The sequence below is a fragment of the Microcebus murinus genome, chromosome 2, assembly GCF_040939455.1.
Source record: "Microcebus murinus isolate Inina chromosome 2, M.murinus_Inina_mat1.0, whole genome shotgun sequence".
Lineage (NCBI taxonomy): Eukaryota > Metazoa > Chordata > Mammalia > Primates > Cheirogaleidae > Microcebus > Microcebus murinus.
In genome coordinates, this window is record NC_134105.1 from 32,643,413 (window position 1) to 32,659,157 (window position 15,745).

The 15,745-nt window shown below is 41.5% G+C and overlaps 1 protein-coding gene across 4 annotated transcripts in view; it reads left to right on the forward strand.

Annotated features, from left to right (window-relative positions):
* The window catches only part of ST3GAL3 (ST3 beta-galactoside alpha-2,3-sialyltransferase 3), a 193,899-nt gene that overhangs the window by 61,350 nt on the left and 116,804 nt on the right, over positions 1–15,745 (forward strand). For 3 of the 4 annotated variants that reach the window (XR_012914863.1, XM_012775890.2, XM_012775885.3), the window contains exon 3: positions 12,391–12,438. The exons of the other annotated variant lie outside the window; for it this stretch is intronic. Coding sequence is in view for 2 of the 3 variants with exons in the window: in XM_012775890.2 (XP_012631344.1) it covers positions 12,391–12,438 (48 nt within the window). In the remaining variant the exon portion in view is untranslated. The remainder of the gene's footprint in view (positions 1–12,390; positions 12,439–15,745) is intronic. 4 annotated transcript variants of the gene reach the window in all.

The following is a 15,745-nucleotide window of genomic DNA, read 5'->3' on the forward strand; positions in this document are numbered from 1 at the left end:
AGACATAGTCTCGCTCTGTTTCCTGGGTTAGAGTGCAGTGGTGTCATCATAGCTTACTGCAACCTCAAACTACTGGGCTTAAGTGATCCTCCTGCTTTTTTTCAGCCTCCTGAGTAGCTGGGACTGCAGGTGTGCACTGTGACACCTGCCTAATATTTCTATTTTTAGTAGAGATGGGATCTCCCTCTTGTTCAGGCTGGTCTTGAACTCCTGAGCTCAAGCAGTCCTCCCACCTTGGCCTCCCAGAGTGCTAGGATTATAGGCGTGAGCCACTGCGCCTGGCCTCTATTCTTGCTTTAATCCTTTTCTCCCATTTTCTATCTCTGTCTTTTTGCTCTATATTCGGAGAGATTTTTTCAACTTATTTTCCAATCCTTTTTATTTCTGCTGTCACATATTTAATTTTCCAGAGTTATTTTTTTCTTTTTGTTCACTAAATATACCTTTTTAATGATATCCTCTACCGGTTTCATGTATAAAATTTCTTCTCCCTGAGGATTTTAATGATTTTTTTCTAAGTTTTCATCTCCCCTAAATATTTTCTGTTTTTTCCATGTTGCATTTATTTTTCGTTTGTTTTGGTCACCTGTCTTTATATTAGATACTTTCTTCTAATGCTTTATGATCTTGGCTGTCAGCTTGCATTTAAGAATGCACCGTGTTTTTTTAATATCATCTTTACTCCCACTTCCAGTAGTACCTGATGCTGCTAGTGATTGAGTCTTTGGGGAGTTCTGTGGCGTATTTCTTATTACAGCTCAGCTTTTCCCGCTACCAGCATAGGATTCAGCTTCCTTAGGTTTGTGGAGTTCCACTGGTTTATTTGCTTTCCAGCTTCCAAACCTTTATTGCTGATGTCTCCTCTCTTGTTGTCTTTGTCCTTGTGTATTTCTGCTTTGCAATAAACAAATAATCTTTTCTGTCATTTTGGGAATTTGAGAGGGAGCAGAGGTATGTATGTAATCGAAATCAGGGTCAGCAAGCTATGGTTCCTGGACCAAATCCAGCCCACAGCTTGTTTTTGTGTGGCCTGACTTAAAAAGGGTTTTTACATTTTAAAAAGGTTATTAAGTAAAATGAAACAAAGAAAACCCCAGAAGGCTGTGTGACAGAGATGTTGTGTGGCCCACAAAGCCTGAAATATTTGCTGTCCATTTACAGAGAAAGTTTTCTGACACCCCCCGCCCCCCCATCTTAAAGTCAGTTTCCAACTGGAAGACTAATTCCTTCCCTCCTAATTTCCACAACCAATGGTCACCTGCCATTTCAGAGAGAAAATAAATCTTTCAGGCCTCCATACATAAACCACTGCTGTTTGCAGGTTACCCGTAGTTCTTCATCAAGCCAAACAATCATGAATGGCAAAGGTCATTGAAGACCTCCTTACCAAATTCAGGAGCAGTTTTTTCACTCTGTGTTTTACCTAGCTCCTCTGTGGCTTGCGATACAGTGTGGTTTCCATTCTCTCTAACTGCCTTGAGCCTGCTCATCCTGAGACCACCAGCAGCCTCCTAACTGCCGCATCCAGAGGGTACTTTTCATACCTTATCTGGACTTTCTTTTTGTTCAGTTTAACAGTATTGCTGCCCATCTATTTCTGGAATATTTCTATTCTCTTGTATTCTGTGATGCTGTTTTCTCTTGGTCCTCACCACCCACATCCAGTTTCCAATAGTGTCCATCCTCCCTCGAGTTCATCTCCTCCACCTTGGCCTCTTATTGGACCCTCATCGTCTCTCATCTGGTTTGCTGCAAAGCCCTCCCAACAGGCATAGCCACCTTAAGTCCCGTCTTTCACATTGCCCCAAGAGTGGTTTTCCTGAAACAAAAATCTGTTGCTATCATTAACTTTCTGAACAATTTGTAGCACTTTTCTCTCCTCTCTCAGCTTCTACATGAATCCAGACTCCTAACTTGATATTCAAAGCACATCATCTGCTTTCCTACCTTGCTTTCACTCTGTTTCTCCCTTTCCCTCTCCCACCCCACTTGTCAGTCCCCGTTTCACTTTAGCCAGACCACTGCTAATAATGGTGATAAATACAGCAGCAGGGGCGTTAAAGACTTACTGTGTGCCAGGCACTGTGCTAAGTGCTTTACATGAATCTAGTCACTTAATCCTCATGACAGCCTTCTGAATGGGGTCTATTAGAGGCCCACCATTACTGCAAATATAAACTTCAAAAGCCTTTTAAAAATAATTTTTTTCAAACAAGCACCAGATATATTCTCCAGCAACTGGTATTAACTGAGTAGCACCTAAGTGGACACATAGGTACTACAGTAATAGGGTATTGGGGCAGGTGGGAGGGGGGAGGGGGGCGGGTATATACATACATAATGAGTGAGATGTGCACCATCTGGGGGATGGTCATGATGGAGACTCAGACTTTTGGGGGGAGGGGAGGAAATGGGCATTTATTGAAACCTTAAAATCTGTACCCCCATAATATGCTGAAATAAAAGAAAAAAAAAAAGAAAAAAAAATAATTTTTTTCATAAGATTGGTGTCAAAACTCATTTGGCACCAAAATCTGACCTGAAATGATTTGAATATATTTACAGTTCCATTTAGTATAAAAATTCATTTCATAGCAGAAATATTAATATTTGATTATAGGATACTGCCCCAAATAAGGGGAATGTTAAATAATATGTGGTTTGTTCAACATGTTGCTTTTCTAAAATATAAACATTAGAACAAATTTTTTTTAGAGAGAGAGGATCTTGTTCTCTGCATCCCAGGCTAGTCTCAAGTGAACTCCTGGCCTCAAGAGATCCACCTGCCTGGGCTTCCCAAGGTGCTGGGATTTCAGGTGTGAGCCACCACACCAGGCTTAAAATATGACCATTATTGAATTCTAATAGTGTCTAGTTTCAGGGGGTTCTGAGAAGAGATTTTGGACTTGAATTACTCTTTTTTACATATGAGGAAATTAAGGCTCAGTGAGATTAAGTAACTTGCCCAAAGTCATACAGTGGAGAAAACAGCAGAGCCCAGATGAGCACCATGCCAGCCTGGTTCAAAGCACATAACTTGTCCACCATGCCTGCCACCTGCAGGTCCCTGCCCTTGACTTCTTCTAGGTTGCTGGCTTTTGGCCCTCCCTGTTCTCTCAATGTTTAGCCCTTGCTGAGTTCCCTCCCATGTCTACTCACCCAGGCTGAGTTCTTTCAATAGAGCCTCAGTTTCTTCACCTGCTGTCCTGAAAATGTCCAGCCCTGACTGAGTCTGCCCATCTGTCTCTCAAAAATCATGCTCTTGGACTGTCATTCAAGAGTCAATAGAAAGGCTAATCACCCTCATCTGCCAGTTTCACATTGTGCCCTAATCAGTGCTTAGTGATATTGCCTTTTACATTTCCTTTGTCAGCTTCCTTTCTTACTTTTAGGGTGGCTGTCCTAAAACTTTTTCCAAACCTCATCCCTACCATCTTATTCCTAGTTTCAGCACATGCCTAATTCCATTTTCATTCCAGCTGCTTCTGTTGTGCACACAGGGGTTTGTAAGCAGTGCCATCCTCCCACCCTCTCCACCACCTTAGGAGAGCAGGGGCTAGTAGAATTCCAGCAACTCCCAGACTTCCTGGTCTCCTTGTGGGTGCTGATGCCCCAGGGCCGTCCTGCCCCTGATCCTCAGCCAAGTGCCTTTTGTCTCCTGGCGTGACATAGCAGTTTCTTCCTCAATTTCATGGTGACTCACTTTTTAAAAATAGTCTTTGATGTGTCAAAGCCTTATTTTGAAAGTCTGAACAGGTTGTATTGACTGGTTCCGTTTTAGTCACATGCATTTTTACCTCCTGAAAGAAACCCTAATTATTAATTAGGTATGATTTTACCTTCCTGAAATCACACACCTCTCACTTTCCACGCTTCAGTGCATTTCTTTAGCTGTTCCCACCCTATGAGTACAGCCTGTCCGTAAGGTCATCTCACACCAGCGCAAACACCATCTCCTCCACATCTTCCCACCTCTTCCCAGCCCCAAATTCTCCCCCTTGCATCTGAATTCCTACAGTGAGTCTCTAGAGGGTGGTAATGTTGTTACTTGTATCTCTCTATTAGTCCTCTGACAGTTTGTAAACTCTTTGATGTCAGGGACTATGTCTGATCTTTTCATACAGTCTCTTGAGTTCGGTGAGAACTCTGTATATGTGGTAAGTCAAATTAGTGAAATAAATATAAAGTCTTTAAGTCTACTACATCAACAGCCCCCACTTGCTCATTCACAGGTGAATCTTTGAAATCAGATCATTGTTCAGAAATCATTTCCACTAAAGTTACAAATGCCCTCCCAGTGAATAACTCTGTTTTATCTTTTTAGTCATCAGCTTCTTCCAACTTTTTGCCACATTTAAATTCTCCTCCTTTATTCAGTAATCAATTCTCACCTCTTCTGGCTTCCTCTGTCCTGCTACTTCTCTCTCTGATTATTTTACTGTTTTCTCTTTCATATTACCACACCCTCCTAAATTAATGGTTGTGTTTTATTTCCTCTCCTCAGGTTTTTTCCTCAATGTAGCTTCAGGAATCTCATTTACTCAGGTGTTGCTTCATTAGGATTGGAGTTGGGAGGGAAGAACTTGAGGGACTAAGACTAGGGGTCAGATCTCACCAGGATCTAAGCAATGGAGCAACTAGAACAAGAAATAAGTGGCTACGTGGCCGTTAAAGTACCAGTTCTGTTAACAGACGTAAACCCCCAAAGTTGAGGGCTCTTTCATAAAGGAAGATTGAAGAACACAGCTTAGACCTTTGGGCCAGGTGAGGCCTCTACTGATTCTTCTGAAATTCACACCCGGTGTATGAGCTGTGCTTGGTGCAGATCCAGCCCTGTGGTAGGTCCACCTCTTACACCAGCCGTCAGGAAGGCAGAGAGTGCCCAGGGTATTCGGGTAGGAGGTTTGGAAGGTAGAGGAAGCGACTCAGATTGCAGACAGCTCTAGAACAGCAAGAGACAAGTAAAGAAAAATGTCAGCTATAGGTGAGGCCTGGGGGAACTGAGGGAAAGCCAAGCCCCAAGGCCTTGTGGAAAGATGATCTATGGTGCAGCTCGTTGCCACAGAGCCTGGAACTGGGAGAATATTCTGAATCTAAGGCATCCCTTTAAGTTGTCTTGTTGCCCTCTACAGCAGGGTTGCAACTCTTCTCTCTGATGCTCTACCACTAATGTGGGCCCTAGGGCCCCCGCATCCAGCCCAACCCATAGCATCCGAGTCTCTGCTCTTCTTTGTGTCTTGTGTCTCTTGCCAACCTCCCAACTCTCTGTGCTTCTCAATTTAAATCTCTAAAAGATAGACTGTGTCTGCCTCATAGATGAATGATCAGTCTATGAATTACCTTGCCTTGAGTCAGGTAACCACTGTGGTTCAGTCACCAGTGGCCAGAGGAGAGGCAGGGCCGTGTGGTTTAACCCACTCTCCATCGAGCAACAGGGAACAGCTGTTTGCTCAAGCCCACGCTGTGGGTATAATCCTTCTTCCTAGCGCTCCCTGATCTCCTGAAGTTTTACCTTTTGAATGTCCAGCATTCACCCATTTTTCTCTATTCCCATGACCACTGCCTTGGTTTGGGCCACCATCACTTCTCATCTGGAGTGCTGCATTCTCCTCCTTATCGATCTCTCTGACTTTACTCTCTCCCCTACTCTACATTTTACTCTGTTGCCAGAATAGTCCATTTAGTTTGCACATAGCAGCCATATTTATATTTTTAGACATAAATCAGATCTGTTACTCCAGTGGTTTTAAGCAGGACTTCTCATTGCTAATGAAATATAACACAGACATCTGTCAGCGTCTCCTCTCTGACCTCATTTCCCCACCCTCCTGTTTTCTGTGCTCAGTGCTGCAGCGACGCTGACCTTCTGGCCTCTTCCTTAACACATTGACGACCACGTGAGTTGTATTTAACTCAGGCTAATTTTGAGCCCATAGTCTTGTAAAGCAAAACCCAGTAGTTGGTTCATGAAACTCTTACTTGTTGATGTTCTTACTGTTACAATTAACATCAACAATTTAATTCTAAAAACATGATTGTGTTGCATATAACTCACACAGAAAACAATAAAAAATAAATTAGAAAGGATTGTTTTCTTTTAATAAAACACCATGGCCCCAGGGAAAAATTTTTTTTCTAGTGTGGCAATGTGTTAAGTGTGCAGGGTTGTGGCACTTGCTTTTCATTCTGCCTGGGACTCTCCTCCCCTTCATCTTTTCTTAGCTGGCTCCTGTCTCCAGGTCTCGACCCCTGTGTCACCTCTCCAGAGCAGCCTTCCCAAAATACCCCATCTAACGTTGCCTGCATGTCTACCGTTGGTCCCTGTCACATGGTTTAACATTCTTCATACTGCTCATCACTGTCAGAAGTTATTTTGCTCATTTTATTTGTTTTTCTTTCTCCCTGACTGAGACATAAATTCCTGGAGACTAGGAACATTCTTGTTCTTACTATTGTATCCCTAAGCCTGGTGTGTGGTAGTTGCTCAATAAATATCTGTTAAATAAACAGTGAAATCTCCTTCATTACTCTTTTTTCCATCCCCATGTATCATGCTTAGCTTTATATGCGTTTTTATTTTACCTGTCAGGTTGAGAGCTACTTGAGGGAACATCGTTTTTTTAATTCATTTTTACATCTTTAGGGCTTCCCCTGGTAGATAGCAAAAGGTGAGTATGGAATGTGTGCCATGACAGGTAGTACCCCAAAATGTAGCCCGTTCACTGCATCATTTGTGCTCTGGAAACCTCTCCAATGGCTGGAAAGACCAAGCCCCTTTTTCATACTCCCTTTATATTCCTTTTATTCCTCTTCAGAAACCAGACACAGGAAACATCTGACCATAATAAAAGATTTCCAGTAAATTCTAGGTTTCCTCATTGAACAAAGTCATGTGCAGCAAGGCCGTGTTGTGCTTTGGTCTGGGTTCCGTGTGGTCATTTGTGTAGCACGCCACATGGCTGCCTCTGGCCTGGGAGCCAGGAACAGCTGGAGTCTGGGACGCTAGAAGTAAAAGTGACATATTTGTTAACTTGAGATGGAGACGTCTGGATATTCTTTCTCTGTTTTGTGCAAAGCAAACTTCCCAGTTCGTTGAGTACTAAGTTTTCCCGTTAGCTGTCAAAGTGGTTTATTATTAAAATAATCTTACATCCTTTAGAATAAACACAAATAATGAATGGCCAAACTATGTCTGAAGTCTGTGCCTTTAATGCTCAAAGCAAAGTTCATCAAAACTTACACAAAACATGAATATGTCACCAACTTCCTCTCAAAATTTCTGCCCTCTCACTTGTATCTTCTGGAGGTTAAAGATACATTGCTCTTAGGAGCATTCCACTGTCACTGGAATTAATATTTACAAAGACTTTGACTCTTTCTTTACAGTAAGATTGTCACCTGTTTGGTGCTTACCCCGTGCATACCCTTCTCACACAGTATCACCAGGGCCTACTGACTTCTCTGTCTTCCTTGGCTTGAAGGCAAAGACTGTGTCTTACTTGGCTCCATGTCCCTGGTATCTGGCACAGGGCCTGGCACACACAGCTACTTGATAATATTTGTGGGAAGAAGGGAAGAAGAAAAGAAGGGGTAAAAAGAGCTCAGTTCATTTAGAGATTGATACCGTTGGGGTATATTTAAGTATAATGACATATAAGGATGACCTCCGTAACTAAAGAGAAAAGCTGAACAGCTTTTCAGCATGTACCGCAAATAATGAAGGTGATCAAGAACCTTCTATCCAGCCGGGCGCGGTGGCTCACGCCTGTAATCCTAGCACTTTGGGAGGCCGAGGTGGGTAGATTGCTCAAGGTCAGGAGTTCGAAACCAGCCTGAGTGAGACCCCGTCTCTACCAAAAATAGAAAGAAATTAATTGACCAACTAAAAATATATATACAAAAAATTAGCTGGGCATGGTGGTGCATGCCTGCAGTCCCAGCTACTCGGGAGGCTGAGGCAGTAGGATCGCTGAGCCCAGGAGATTGAGGTTGCTGTGAGCCAGGCTGATGCCACGGCACTCACTCTAGCCTGGGCAACAAAGTGAGACTGTGTCTCAAAAAAAAAAAAAAGAACCTTCTATCCCTTGGCATTAATACCAGTAAGTTATAGGTTAAAATCCTGAAGCTGGATCAGAAAATTCTTTAATTTTTTTTCTCATGATACAAGTAATGCATGTTTACTATAGAAGTTTTGCAAAAATACCAAGAATAAACATTACCTGTAATTCTACCACGCAGAGACAACCACTATTAACATTTAGTCTTTTTTAGTCTTAGTTAACTTTTAGCCTTTTAGTTTACTTTTAGCCTTTTTTCTTTACATTTCTTTTTTTTTTTTTTTTTTTTGAGCTTTGTTGCCCAGGCTAGAGTGAGTGCCATGGCGTCAGCCTAGCTCACAGCAACCTCAAACTCCTGGCTCAAGCAATCCTCCTGCCTCAGCCTCCCAAGTAGCTGGGACTACAGGCATTCGCCACCATGCCTGGCTAATTTTTTGTATATATATTAGTTGGCCAATTAATTTCTTTCTATTTATAGTAGAGACGGGGTCTCGCTCTTGCTCAGGCTGGTTTTGAACTCCTGACCTCGAGCAATCCGCCCGCCTCGGCCTCCCAGAGAGCTAGGATTACAGGCGTGAGCCACCGCGCCTGGCCTACATTTCGATTAAAAAGTTTAGAAGAGATTATATCAGAACTGCTTGTGAGTATAAAGAAGGTAAATGGCAATTGGAAAAATACTTGTGAACTACAATAAAAATTTTATAAAGACATCCACACCTGAATGTTTATGGCAGCACAATTCACTATTGCAAGATCATGGAAACAACCCAAAGGTCCGTCAATTCATGAGTGGATAATTAAAATTTGGTATATGCTCACAATGGAATACTACTCAATTCTAAGAAACAACAGTGAGCTAGCACCGTTTATGCTATCCTGAGATGCGTTTTAAATTGTTGCTCATCTGGGCAGGCAATTCCTCAGAATTCCATTCCCAGTTTTCTTCAGGGGAATGTGATCTCTCACCTAGAAAGCTCTAAGAGCACCTTTGTTATTCCTCCTGTGCTGAGACTCTGCGTGATTACTTTTATCTTCCGAGGATGAGGCCAGGCTTGAACCTCTGAAGCTTCACATTTCAAGGATAGTTCAGGACTGACTTGAACTGAATGAGAATCAATACCCAGAATGGATTTTTCCCCCACCTTGTGAAATACTGCTCAGATATCATCACCTTTGAAAGAAAGCAAGGACATTTACTAGTTTATTTCTTTTTTTTTTTTTTTTTTTTTTTTTTTGAGACAGAGTCTCACTTTGTTGTCCAGGCTAGAGTGAGTGCCATGACGTCAGCCTAGCTCACAGCAACCTCAAACTCCTGGGCTCAAGCAATCCTCCTGCCTCAGCCTCCCGAGTAGCTGGGACTACAGGCATGCGCCACCATGCCCGGCTAATTTTTTATATATATATATCAGTTGGCCAATTAATTTCTTTCTATTTATAGTAGAGGCGGGTTCTTGCTCTTGCTCAGGCTGGTTTTGAACTCCTGACCTCGAGCAATCCGCCCACCTCGGCCTCCCAGAGAGCTAGGATTACAGGCGTGAGCCACCGCACCCGGCCTATTTATTTCTTAACATACTGCTTTCTATGTGTCAGTCACTGAGCTAGACATCAAAGCCTCAAAGGGAATACACAATCCTTGTCCTCAGGGAACTTTCAGTTTAATGAGGGAAAAAAGAAAAGTAAACAAGGATTATAATGCAGTATAACCAATACTGTAGCAGAAATACAGTTATGGCCTAAAGAAGAAAGTGAGCAGAATTGATCAGAGAAGGCTTCCAGAAGAGGGGATGATTGGGTCGAGTCTTAATGGAAATGTGGAGATTTTTTATGCAAACAGGCAGAAAGAACAACATGTCCAATGTCTGAAGACATGAAGGCACATACCTCTTTGGGAAATATAAGTAGTTTGGCATATCTGGAACAAGAGATGTATTAGAGGTGACAAATGAGGCCCAGTAGTGAAAAACTTGAATGTCAGAGCTTGAACTTTATCTTACAGGCCGTAGGAAGCCACTGAGGGGCTTTAATCAAGAGCAGAGACACAGTCTGGTATACTTTTTGGAGAAATCAGTAGAAAGGATGGAGGGAAATGGGCTAAGTTGGAGGCAGGGGTTTGGTTTGGGGACTATCAAAACAGTCCCAGCAAAAGATGATAGGCAGACTTGCAGAAAAGCAAATCTGTAGAGACAAAAAGTAACTTAGTGGCTGCCTAGGGCTGGAGGGGAAGGGGGAGAGCGATTTTGAGTGGGTATGAGGGATCTTCTGGGTGATGGAAATGTTCTAAAATTAGATTGTGGTGATGGTTGCAGAGCTCTGTAAATTTTCTAAATATCATTGAATTGTACACATAACATGAGTGAATTTTGTGGTATGTAAATTATATGTCAATAAAGCTCTTTTTAAAAGCAGGGGTTGGGGAGGGAGGCGAGGAGATGAGGAGAGAGATGTTAAGAATGAGGTGAATTTATAAGAGTTAGACACTGATTGTATGAGATAGGATGGTCATCTATCTATTCAGCCAAGTATCCTAATTGTGCTTCTACATTTTGTAAAGAAGTGGCAACCCTGCCTCTTTGTTGGTAGATTTCAGAGCATATGGTTCTGCCCTTAACTAGCAGTATAGAATATCTACCGTGGAAACCACATCCTCCGGCTCTCTGCTACTCAGTTCTTAGTAAGCACATGGTTGTGAAAAAAAAATATTTATGAAGGATTTGTGATCTATTCATTTCTCTATGCTTTGTTATTCAGCAAATAGTTGTCAAGTGCCAGGTGTCATGCTGGTGAAGTTAGTGGTGAATAATGTAGATATAGTGCCTGCTTTTATGGAGCTTATGGTCTAGCAGTGGAACAGATGTTATTTGTACTTATGATAACTATTGTGTTGGATTCCATGTGCAATGAGAGAAAATAACATACAAACTGAGATCTGAGGATAATGCTGGGGTGGGGGGTGGCTGTAGACCCTGGTCCTGCATCCAACACGTGCACCTTTGTAGCGAGTGAGTCTTTTGAGTCTGGGGTCTCTTGGGTTATCTTGGGCCTTACATCATCTTGATACCCCTTATAATTGTTTTTATTGAGCTAAACATTGGATTTATGCTATCATTTGGCATTGGCTCATGTAAGAAACAGCCTTACAAGATTCACAAGGACTTATTATGGAAATGTTGTAGAATATACAGTCTTCAACATCAGATAGCATCCCCTTTTTTAAGACTCACAAGAGAAAGTTCTCTCTGATCACTGTATGGTATTTGCTTTTATGTTTTGGTCTTTCAGTTTCTCTGAAGCACCAGATTCCATCTTGCTTCAGGTCCCCATACATGGCCTTCTCTCTAGCTGGAATGCCCCATTCCGTTCTCATCGGCCCTCACTAATCCTTCAGCTATGAGTTCAAGTGTCACTTCTGCAGGGCAGGCTTCCCTATCCAGTACCAGCTGCTCTCTGCTCAATCCAGTTCCTAAGATAAACTTTCATAGCACTTTCTTCTTTTCTCTTTTATTTTCTCAGTTTCTAGTTAAATAATTTGTTCTTTAGTAACCTTTTTCTTTCCTAGACCGCTAGCAGGGAGATCCATAGGATAGACACCATGCTTCTTCTGTTTGCTGTTGTATCTCAAAGTCATAGTGTAGTGACTTGCACATAGTGTTTACTGAACATTTGAATGAATGAAAAAATGAATGCATTGTGGGTACTGAATATTTGACTGTTCATCTCCTTTTTCATTTGCCTGTTTGGAAGCTCAGACCCTGCTTGCTTCTACCTGCAGTGTTTGTGTAGGTCCTCATGGCATGCATTTTGTGCGCTAACATTTCCCCCACTATCTATTAATAATATTTTTCCTTTCTTTGAATACTTTGTTTTTTTATTCTAGCTTCTACTGTAAATTCCTATAGGCCACTTCAAGTTTTTTGGGGGAGAAGAAATAATAAACAATTGGGTATGTGAATAGAAAAAAGAGGTCAAAGGGGAAATGTTAGTGCCTTTAACCAGATGCAGGAGAGAAGTTTTATTTTGCTGTGTTTTAATTTTATTTTCACTAGGAGAAGGAAAAAGAAGTAAATTTGTCCCCTAATATGGTAGGAAGTGCCTCTGAAGAATTTGGAGCCTGTCCCTGCCCTTAGTCGTTTCTCCCAGTGGCAGGAAACAAGAGGTGCTGGGCTCAGCAGGGCCCCCGGCCCAGTGGGCAGTGGGCATGGGTCTGCAGAGGCTGCTATACAGCTGAGTTCCTTCCAGTGGACCCTCCCCTGGGGCAGGGTTTGGGAAGAGCCAGTGGGAGCTTGCTTTTTTACTATGAAGGAAAAAGAAATGAACTTGTCCTCTTGTGTTGCAGATTCAGTGGTTCTGTCCTTCGACTCCGGTGGACAAACACTAGGCTCAGGTACCAATTTTCCTCCCTGTCATTTTTTCAACACTTGATACTGGCCATATTTTTAGTGGAGCCTAATTGGAAGGGGGGTTTGGGGTGAGGGAAATGGAATATTTCAGAATTGTGGGAAAGTCTCAAGAAGCCTTTCTAGGGACTCATGGTCTAAGAAGCAGAAGAGGGATACAACATCCAGAAAACTTTTCCAGTTTCTTTCACAGTGTGCTCTGAAGAGTTGTCCAGATTCATATAAAAGGATTGCTATTTTCTGTGCACACATCCTGTCTCAAAGACTGGGTCTGAGAGACCCCAAGCTCTGTGAATGCTGGAGCAGATAACCACCAGGGCTTTCCAGAAGAATTCCAGGCTGTTGGGAGCATCCCAGTTTCCTGAGAACGTGCACTTTGTTGCATGTTTATGTGCACACCCTATGTATCCAAGAACAGAACTCTTCCAGGAGAGGAGCATCGTTTTATTGTGCACTTGTGCCAAAATGCACATAGGCAGACACACTCCCTCTCTTGTTCACACCCACACTCATGTTCACAGTGCAGGACACACAAATTGGTACACCTGCTCCTTTGACCCAGACCCAGAGGAACTTGGCTCTCCCATGGCTGAGGCAATTGATGTGTTTGGTGGCAGTGAAGGGGAAGAGAGGCTGCTTTGATTCTTCAACTTGCTGCCATTGGGTCCCTATGGGAGCCCTAGAATGACTTTACTTTGGAGTGAAAACATCGCTGTCATCAATCTTATGTTTTTAGGTGAAGTTAGGTGGGCCTTATACTATGGGTGCTGCCTGTGAATACCAAGGAGAGACTTTGCTGTCCTGTTGAGAGTAGTTAATATACTTTGCTGGCCTTAAATGCAATAAATTGACATTTCACTAAACAGCCACGAAGTTTAGGCAGTTGTGGTAGAGTGTGCAAGAGGAAAGACATTCAGAGAATGTGATCACAGCTGCCACCGTTTGCCAAGGGCCCACTGTGCCCCGATACTTTGCTGAATGCTTTATGTACCTCTGAGTCATCCCTTACAATAGCTTTGATATCTTAAATTATATAATAGATAATGAAACAAATGCTCAAAGATGTGAAGTAACCTGTTCAGGACATTCATCTATCTCTGTCCAACTCTAGAGCCCATACTCTCTCCCTTACCATTTTGCTATCTTATACCTTGTATGCTTGAGGTATGCACCACCAAAATGCTGAGGCAAGAGAAATCACTTTAAGGTAAAGAGGACAGACAGAGTTCTTAAATGAGACTCAAAAGCTGTATCTATACTTATAGGAAAAGATTGATCAATTTAATTACATTAAAGTTAAGAATTTCTATTCATCAAAAGACTCCATTAAGAGAGTGAAAAGGCAATCCAGAGTGAAAAAAGACATTTACAACACAAATAATCCACAAAGAACTACAAAATCAATAAAGAAACAATCCAGTACAGAAACAAGCAAAGACTTGAAGAGGCGTTTCACAAAAGAGGAAATTCAAATGGCAAGTAAACCTATGAAAAGGTATTTGATTGCATTAGTACTCAGGGAAATTCAAATTAGAATCATCACAGTGAGATGTTGTTACACACCTACCAAAGAGCAAAACTTGAAAAGCTTGATAATTCCAGTGTTGGTAAGGATGTGGTATGGGGAAACTCTGAGTCTTTACTGGTTGGAGGGTAAATTGGTGCAACAATTTTGTAAAAAACAATAGTAGTATCTTAGCTAAATTTTCATATAATGCATACCTCATGACCTGGCAATCCTCCTTTAGGTATTGCCTACAGAAATGGTATCCCTTAGGTATCCCTATAGAAATGCATGTTTATATATAACAGAGTATATGTGCAAGATATGTGTATAAGAATGTGCATTATTAATAATTTTCAAAAGCCAAAAACAGTCCAAATACCTAACAGCAAGAGAGTAAATATGGAAACTACATTATATTCATATGGGTAACAGTAAAAATGAGCAAATCATAGATAGATGCAACAACATGGATGAATCGTAAAGACATTGTTGGGTGAAAATGTCGGACAAAACAGAGTATATACTTTGTTTTTCCTTTTATATAACATTCAGAAACAGATGAAATTAAACTATATTTGTTTAGATGTGTAATTCAGTATTAAAACAATAGAGAAAAGCAAGGATATGAATTCTGTAATACCTAGGGTGGTGGGATTCAAGGGAATATGTTGAGGGATGAGCACATGGGAACTTCTGGAATGTTGATATGTTCTTTTCAGTGACCTCAGTGGAGTTACCTGGGTGTCCATTTTACAGTAACTTGTTAGCTGTAATTTAAGTTTTAGGTACTTTTCTATATATTTGTTAAATTTTAATTTTTTTATACAAAGGGCATAATGTATTGTCAGGCTTGGGACAAGCTGTCTCTAGGAACAGAAGGATCAGGAAGTAGCACTCTATGTTGGGCTTACCAGGACAATTAAGAAGGAGGAAGAGGGGGCAGCTAATATCTGTGGATCATTTATTATGTGTCAAACAGAGTTTTAACCACTTTTGTGTGTACTAACTCACTTAAGCCTCACAGCAACCCTTTGAAATAGATACTGTTAAAATTAGCCCATTTTTCAGCCAAGCAAACTGATGTACAGAGAAATGAAATAACTTAACCAATATCAAATAGCAAGGAAATGGCAGAGCCAGGATCGGAATTTAAGCACTCTGGCTCCAGAGTTCATATTCTTGCTTTCTCTAGTCTTACAAATTTTTAAGAGGACTTTGGTTCTTGGTCTCCATCTATCTTGGAGTTATAAACAGATCTTGGGCTTAATGTGCAAATAACTGAGGACCCTGGGATAAAGCTCCCAGTTTTATACATGGCCTCAGTGAAAGCTGGCAAAGAATTAGCATTCAGATATTTTTCTGCCTAATTTCCTCTTAGTGGAAGATAGGTCAAATTGATTTAAAGTCAGCTTTAAATGAGGACTTATTCTCAGCTTACCTAGCATTCAGTCTTCCTGACACCACCACTGAACTCCACACCTAGTCCTACCTTATTCATACTCTCATGGAATATTGGCAAGAGGCCAACAGTCTTGCTGTCTCATGCTTTGCATCAGCCCTAAAAGGGAATGGTGATAGAGAGGAGCTGGGCAGAGGTCTTCACAGTTGCCCTATTATTATTCTATTTGGACAGAATTTACACAACACTGGGAATACTACACTGCCAAAAAAGTTTTAGAATCTTAGCAAGATAAGTTTGGAATTAATCCCCCTTTTACTTTCTTTCTATTAGTGTGGGTAATTAAAACTAGGAAAAAATGTTCCAGTTCCAGGTAAGATGGAGTGAA